The 8,026-nt window shown below is 45.8% G+C and overlaps 1 protein-coding gene across 3 annotated transcripts; it reads right to left on the reverse strand.

Annotated features, from left to right (window-relative positions):
* Nucleotides 1-427: 427 nt before the first annotated feature.
* LOC123091354 (uncharacterized) lies at nt 428-5,907 on the reverse strand. 3 transcript variants are annotated; one of them, XM_044512848.1, is made up of 8 exons: nt 5,696-5,907; nt 4,956-5,110; nt 3,617-4,553; nt 3,438-3,542; nt 2,908-3,155; nt 2,677-2,826; nt 1,458-1,562; nt 428-1,236 (listed from the first exon to the last, which is right to left on the reverse strand). In XM_044512848.1, exons 2-8 carry the CDS (start codon nt 5,094-5,096, stop codon nt 817-819), a joined length of 2,106 nt encoding a protein of 701 aa, XP_044368783.1. In that variant the 5' UTR covers nt 5,097-5,110; nt 5,696-5,907; the 3' UTR covers nt 428-816. The 3 variants fall into 3 exon arrangements, with proteins under 3 accessions (XP_044368783.1, XP_044368784.1, XP_044368785.1); XM_044512849.1 differs by having other exon boundaries at nt 4,956-5,102; nt 5,696-5,831; XM_044512850.1 differs by lacking the exon at nt 5,696-5,907 and having other exon boundaries at nt 1,067-1,236; nt 1,411-1,562; nt 4,956-5,546.
* Nucleotides 5,908-8,026: the final 2,119 nt, after the last annotated feature.

Consider the following 8,026-nt stretch of genomic DNA (forward strand, 5'->3'; position numbering starts at 1 on the left):
GGTGGTCAAGCGTATGGCACGTTGGAAGAAGCCAAGAAGGCGTGACATAGACATTCCGGTGACTGTACGTGTCGAGGCGGAACAATCTCGTTGACTGTACTGTGGATGGGTTTCACCCCAGGTCACAAGACAAGAGAAACAGAGAGTGGTTGCGCTTTCTGCTCTGGCTTGCCTCAGCTATTCCCCCGCAGCTCGCGTCGGCGTGCTCGTCGGGGCCATGGCCTCAGCTCACCCCTGGCCTGCTTGCTTGCTTGCCGCCGCTCGCCTCTGTCCAGTCACCGGAGCTTGCCTCCAGTGGTGCAACCTCCAACTCCACCGCTGCCGCCGTCGAGCCGCCACAACTCCGGCTGCGAAACTGTGAACCAGCTAGATCTGGCGAGGACCGAGGTCGCCCCGGGACGGATTCAACGGGAACAGGTAAGCTGTTGGCTAGCCTACTATTGCAACCATAATCATCTCATTCTTCCCACGGAATAAAATGCATACACACATATGACATATCATTCTGCAATCACATTGATGAATTGGGCATCACACACACACACACACACACACACACACACACACACACACACACACACACACATGCGCAGCTTAATTCGCTCCTTGGATCTGCGCGATAGAACAAATCAGGTAGGAGTAGGCTATTACCGACAGTACCAGAAGATCGGTGACTCGTTTTACCAGTAGCGAGTGGTTCATGAGTTCGAGCAGCATGGCCGAGACGCCGGCATATCTGGAGCAGCAGACAAGTGTGGAGTGAGTATCGAGTTTTTCATACTTTCTACTTGCGCTTTCATACTTTCTCTCTCAGGATCACCAGCTTCTGATCCACTCCGTGGATTCTCCGTGACCAAACCGCAAGTTCATGTTCGTCTTCATGGCGACGAGATCCAGCTCCAGTCTTCGCATTGCCAGGAGAAGACCCCACATGGTGGACTTATTTAGCGCCACTGCTGAGTTCACTGCATTCGCTGTGTCCACCTTCCCTTCCTGCCTGATCATCTCCACCAGATGGTTCATCGTCGCCTCCACTCCCCCAGCTGTGAAAGCTTCCTCTCCTTGGGTGCTTTCTTTCCTCTTTGCATCGCAATCAGCAGCTTCAGGCCAGCAACTGCATCCATCTTGATTGAATGGCCATCTTCTCATTTCTGTCCTTCCTGTATCTGTAACCACTGCCCATGTTTCTGCTTCACCTGCAAGTTCCCCAACTGCTACCGCCATAGCGGAACTCGCCTACAAGAGAAACTGGAACATAAGCAGCATACGAGGTACCATACAAAAAGAAGAAGAAGAAAAGAAAAAAAGAACAGGTCAATTGTTTAGCTCATAATGTCACACAACACATGAGACCAATTTAGTTAGCACGACAAATATTGATTTCGCAAGGACCACTTTGCCATTCTTCACCTAAACACGAGCATAAAAGATAAGCAGATATTTAGTTTCAGAGCTACCAGACGCAGCCTCTTCCCACTCTCCACCAGTGCGACAGCAACAGTATTTTGCAGCTGCGGGGGATACCATTTTGCTGGTCCGTCAGTCACTCTCTTGCTCTTGGCCTACATGTCACATAACATAAAATTCAGTTTCTTTTCCTCGCATCTAAAAACTACTATTAACAAGTGGAAACATAGCAGCAGCAATGTGGTGCCAATTCAAACTGTTTTTTTTTGCGGGGGGCAATTCAAACTGTTAGGCAGAACAAAATTGTGCCACGGGGGGGGGGGGGGGGGGGGGGGGGGGGGGGACAAATTGTTGTTGAAAGAGCAGATTCGTGAGCTAAATAATGGTAGATGCAAGGGGAACCCAACAGGTGCGTTAAAATTAGTTCTTCATATCAGCATATTACACCGGAACAGAATAACCATAGGCACCACAGGGTTCCACGCGTATCATAATTCTCATTGTATTACAATGCAATATTGGCATGTCAAGTTCCCATGACAAAGATGTAGCCCCAAACTTGATGCAAGAGGATCCCGAAATACTAATTTGGATGCACTTCTTATTTGAAGAATTTTGCAAGTATGGATCAATGCATAGTGAAAACTAGCTTAAGTAACTTTATGACCACAAGATAGATAGGAACTATACATGTTATAGTACCTTCAGACAATATCAACTAAGAAAGTACAAATTGAAAGGACAACTAAATATGTCAGGCGGCTTTTACTGTCAGAAAAGAAAATTAAAATACAAAAAATAAGGTGACAGAGCATTGCAACTTTTTTTAAAAATTGCTTTGTGATCAACTTTTGGTCTAAGTTTTATCAACACTCTTTTCCGTCCAGCATCTGCACTATTATCCTGAAAACTCAAATGTGCATTGTGGTATAAGAACAAGGGTGGATGGCCCAAAAAAAGCTCTTAGATAATGAAACAGATTGCTCCCCTGGCCTCTGCATCAACAAATGCACACGCACAGCCCAACAAACTACATCACATATGTTGATAAACCTTGGAAGTAAAAGCATTTCGTTGATTACAGTATAAAAATATTTTTATTAATATCAACTGAAAAGCTCATCTCCTTTTTGAGCTTCCAGTTTCATAAGTTATACAGAAGAGCGAACTGAATTTAACTGTGCTAAAATTAGAAGAAGAAAAAAAGCATTACTTATTTATGCATAGAACTTAAACAGCATCTTATAATGAACGGATCCAGTTGTTTACCTCTGCAACATCACAGGGCTTCTTGGCCTCAACAAGAATAAATTCTCTCACGTGATCAAGTGAGAGAGCTGAGAGTATTAGCACGTTGGTACCAGTATTTTGCAGATCAGTGAAGTTTTCCATTAAGCAGAAAGCTACATGGCTCCCAACCTGAAATGCAGTTAAACAGATTAGCATCTAGCTACCAAAAGCTATCAACATTGTAAAGTCGAACATCTGAGAATCACAAACCAAGCTTTTGGCCCTCCAGGCAATAGGCTCTTTTGCTGACCTAGCTATGGTAAAACCACCATCAAATTCTCTGCTAGAGCCACCATAAGCAGTGTATTTCACATGATTAGCACATTGGTGCTTGATATGTTCTTTAAGTTCATCACTGTGCAGCTGCACTTCCTTTAAATGTCCAAAAAATGGAAGAGGGGGCAACCTTTCAGTTCTTTTCAGATCGGTATTTTCTGTCCTTTCCTCAGTAAAGAAGCCTACAGTATTCACCAGCAAGATGATATCAACAGCAGATTCAAAGAATCATCAGGAGATAATTGCCTTACAACTAGCTAATGTATACCACACAGAAAAACAAATCAATTGTAGAGCTCGAAATGACAAACAGATCATCAACAAATGAACACTATAGTCATTGTGTGGTTACCCTTCACCTAAATAGGAGAATAAATTATATGCTTGTAGAACATCTACAATTGAGTAGAATAAGTAAATTATTTGGCTTTAAGACTACGAGATGCAGACTTTATCTCACTTACCACCAGTGCTACAAGACGTGTCATTGGCCCTGATATAACTAACATCTTCAACAGCAACAGTCGAGGCCATCTTGCTCGCCCAGGCATAACTTATTTGTCCTTGGTCTACAAGATACATGTCAGTACAAAACCATGGGTGAGAAACTGATAATCAATATGTATATGGACAAGATCTGTACCATGATGTTGTTGTTGTTGCTGTTCGTTGAACGCCGATGAGCTATCAAGAACCCAGTTGGGATATTTTGGAGTAGAAGAGCTGGAGCCACTTGCATGCATGTCTCTGTCGGGAGCTGGATCTTCTCCTTCCTGGTCCCCGTGCCTAAGCTCATCCACACCATTCAACTTAATTGGCATCGAATCATCATTGACTGGTGTACAATCTTGATCACCTCGGTAAAGAACCCTTACAACCTGAAGCAGCTCAGAAGCTGAGGTCGGACTAGTATCATGCTGGATTTGGTAAGGTTCATTTTTCTCAATGGAGTTGATTGCTCGTGTAGAACACCTTTGCCATTTTTTCATAAGTCCAACAGGGCCAGTCCCTAGGTAATTTGTGGCAAGGACCGAGGGGTCATAGCTACCCAAGACAAGATCCTTTACTTCATCATTCCGGACAGTGTCCCAAAGATGAACAACAAATATGGTAAAGGCTTCATCAATGTCTCCGTGATCCCCACTTTCATCAGTAACAACGTTATATACAGAATCAAATGACCGCCTAAGCCACCACGGGCCAAGCTTTGTTTTTTCTACACCTGGCATATAATTTCCTTTAGATTTTAGTACAGCCTTTGGACGGTCTGTCAGGATGTAGGTCGCCTTTTTATCATCAGATTGAGAATCTTGAAACTCGGCGACATGTTTCTTCGTGATGACCCCCTTCAACCAGCTTTGAGATGCTATTCCAACTAAGCACATCCAGTTATTTCTGTACTTCACATACTGAAAATAGGTCCCAGATTTTGGAACTTGCCATGACATTGATCCATGTGGAGATTTGTATATTTTGTCAGTATTGGCATACGTCCAGAACCTATGCGAGCCAATGCAGTCCTTCATATTCTGCTGCAGATCAGCTAGATTCTTAAGATCAAGGTTCAGTACTGAGAAATTCTGCACAAAATTGTACATGAAAAGAAATAGTTCGTAAAAATCAAATTAATACAGAACAGAGAAGCCTGAGACAACTATTCAACACAAATAAGTAGAGTATGAGGCAGTGTCAGACAACCATTTTAGACAAATAAGTGGAGTTTCCGGCACAATGTCTGACAACTATTCCAGACAAATAAGGGGAGTATCCAGCACAATGTCGGACAAGTATTCCAGGGAAATAAGTGGGTATCCAGCACAATGTCAGACAACTATTCCAGGCAAATAAGGGGAGTATCCACAACAATGTCAGACAACTATTCCAGACAAATAAGTATGTCAGACTGAAAAGCCCAAACACATGAACAAATCATATGGACTGACTGGGTTTATTGCAGATTAGTGATGTGGCAACAAACTTACCACTGGATTGGCGAAATTTGATATATCGGGGCCTGCGCTAGGCCTTCCATTATGATCCAAAATCCTAGGTGTGTCCGGCACAATATTAGAGTCAGACTTGCTCCTTCCCTGTAGAGCAGTTTGCTTCTTTGGTCTTGACATATCCTCCTTCAGTCCTTGGACATTTCAACAACATTATAAGAAGAACATGATGTAAACAGTGTATTCTCAGCCAACAGTTAAAGCAAGTAACGAAATGTAGCATGTATGTAACTTGAATAAAATGGAGAAACAGACAAAACATAAAAATCAATTCTCATGCATAATTAACTCCACTGAATGTTTGTTAACATCAAACTACTCAAATGCCCCAAAACAAATTCTCGGGCATAATTTGTTGGGCAGGGACGCGAAGCAACGGGTTTGAATCTGGCTTCTAGCGGTGAATCAGGGTGCCCAGGGCCTTCCCTCCAGAGCAGGCCCTGGAGGTAACTCCCTAAATTTTAGGAAACATAAGATCTGGCTTCACCTGCGAGCAAATTCAGGGACGCCTAAACCCTCCCCACCCAAAATCGACCGCCACCACCACCCTTCCTCGAAATTGCACAGGGAATGCGCCCAAAATCGACTGACCATGAAATTATAATACCTGCACAACAATATATGGGCAACCATCGCAACGAACAATGCAGGCTGGACTGAAGGACGAAAAGTTGCAAAAAAGGGAGGGGGGAGGGGCAGGGTGGGGGAAGGAGAGAGACCTTTGCCGGTGCTCTTCGAGCTCTCCCAAGACGAAGCTGGGCAAGCACGAGCCAGATCTAGCGACAAAATGCAGCTTCTTCCCCAATCACCTCCACGGGGACCGAACCCTGATCGCGAACTGAGTTCTTCGCCTCACCTCTCTCCCTCGTGGCCTCGTCGGTTCGCGGCGAGGGTTTTGGTTTTGGACTGGAGTGGCCGAGCCTGCGCTGCGCCTGCCAGTCTGCTAATGCCTACAGAGAGCTTTCGCACCAAGAAACACGGGGCGCTAATCTCGAAGCATAGAGCGGGGATGTTTCTTCGCTCTCTTCCTCGTCATACCTGGCCAACGGGCTGGCCCAGCCCGCGCCCCACCCATAAACAGGCCTGACACGGCATGTCACATGGAGGCCCGTTAATAAGCAGGCCTTGCGCCGTGCCGGTATGTGTGCCTCACCCGCAGCCCAGGCATGTCACGCATGGTAAACGGGTTGTGCTCTTCGACCATCTGGGCTATTTTAGGCCCATAGTTTTAGGGAAAAACTAACCAAAAAATAAATGGGTCATGTGGGCCCCGCCCCAATGGACGCGCAACCCAGGCGTGTTGCGGGCCATGCATGGCCCGTTTAGCCACGTGTCAGGCCAGGCATGTTACGAGCTGAGCACGCATTTTGCTGGGCCAGCTGGTTGAGCACAATACTAGTGCTGAAGGGAGACATTACTTAGGTCACGCAATAAGCAAGCCACAACACAAATAGATCGTGTATCTTTTCCCCTCTGGTTAGGGTTTTCTTTCTCTCGGGGCGATGTACCGCCATCGTGAGTTTTGGTGTCCCTGCCATCGACTTCCCCCATTGTCGATCGCGTCCATTGTGATATTCGGATCGCGGCGGGCCACAACGGTCAGGAGACGCGGAGAATTAGGGTTATCTCAAGGGCCCAGTCAATCTTCATCAGCAAGATATCTCACATGGCTTCGGTTGGTGCCTCTGGTCGAGCAGCTGATGCAAGAGCTTGGATTACGAGGAAGATCTCGATGATGTTGTTTTCGATGAGAAGACAACACCGGAGGATGCGGCTCGTTGGGTAGATGTGGCTAGGGTTCACCAGAGAAAACCTATAGCCAAACCTGGTTCTAACGGAATATGAGATCAACATGGGATTTAGCGCAAGATGCAAAGTTTAAGCCACTAGATTCAAACCCCTACACATGGGAGATTGGGGGAGGGTTATGCAAGAAGGACTGTAGCACTTTCGAGGAGATGCGGTGATCATGAAGCCTTATGACAGAGTGATGAAGCCATCCACGATCAAACTAGATACAATCTCCTAACACTGCTTGCGGCAAAGGTAGGAGAAGTCATGTTTGTTGAGCCCCCATCTCAAGATTTTGCCGAAAATTTCTATCGCGTTTGGGTTAGAATCAATGTCATGAAGTCGTTGAAGAACGCAGTGTCAATAATCTGGGATAGCAAACGTTAGATCTATAAAGTGAAGTATGAAAGTTGTCTGACTGGTGTGCGGTCTGTGGAATGCTTGGTCATCTTCACGAGGAACATAGAAGAGGAATTCCCCCTCCGTCGGCCCTGGTTTTTAAAGATTTGTGTGCATCATGGTTTATGTGTACTAGTCGGGGTCCAGAAGGGGGACGAGGCCGGCGTGGTGGTTAGTGGGGTCGAGGCGGCCATAGTGGCGGCCGTGGCAGTAATTACAATTCCAATAATTTTCCAGATGGGGCGACAGAGCTAGAGGTGTTGGGGAAGGTTGCATGGAAAACAAAAAAAATCTACGCACACGCAAGATTTATCCATGGAGATGCATAGCTACGAGAAGGGGAGAGCATCTACATACCCTTGTAGATCGCTAAGAGGAAGAGTTTATCAACGCGGTTGATGTAGTTGTACACCTTCACGATCCGTACCGATCAAGCACTAGTACGCGTCGGTGCTATACAAACGGTTCTAAACCCCTTTCCGCGACGGCATTTGGAACCGTCGCCTAGTGAGTGTGGGCGGTTAGGGGGTCCTTTCCACACGACCCAGAAACCGTCCGGGATATGCCCTCCTGGCACACACGCTCGGCAAAATGAGGTCGTGTGCGACCGGCGAGCGACCAAATATGTTATACATACAGTAGTGCTCAAAAAAATACAATTATACAGGCGAAATCATTTCCAGTCGTAAGTACACCCCATACAGTTAGTCCCCGCGAAACATTTCTGTTCGTATATACATCCCACATAGTCGCTGCAAGGAAAACGTTTCCGTTCGTATGTACATCACACACAATTTTCCTCGTTATCGTTTGTGATGGTGTTCCCATCGCACACAATATTAAAAAAAATATCGTTTGCG

This window comes from Triticum aestivum, chromosome 4B, assembly GCF_018294505.1.
Source record: "Triticum aestivum cultivar Chinese Spring chromosome 4B, IWGSC CS RefSeq v2.1, whole genome shotgun sequence".
NCBI lineage: Eukaryota > Viridiplantae > Streptophyta > Magnoliopsida > Poales > Poaceae > Triticum > Triticum aestivum.

Coding starts and splice junctions, on each gene's coding strand:
- LOC123091354 (XM_044512848.1), bottom strand. CDS start 5,096: ATGTCAAGACCAAAGAAGCAAACTGCTCTACAGGGAAGGAGCAAGTCT. Junction 4,554..4,955: donor CAAATTTCGCCAATCCAGTG/GTAAGTTTGTTG, acceptor AATTTTGTGCAG/AATTTCTCAGTACTGAACCT. Junction 1,563..2,676: donor AGCCCTGTGATGTTGCAGAG/GTAAACAACTGG, acceptor TGTGACATGTAG/GCCAAGAGCAAGAGAGTGAC.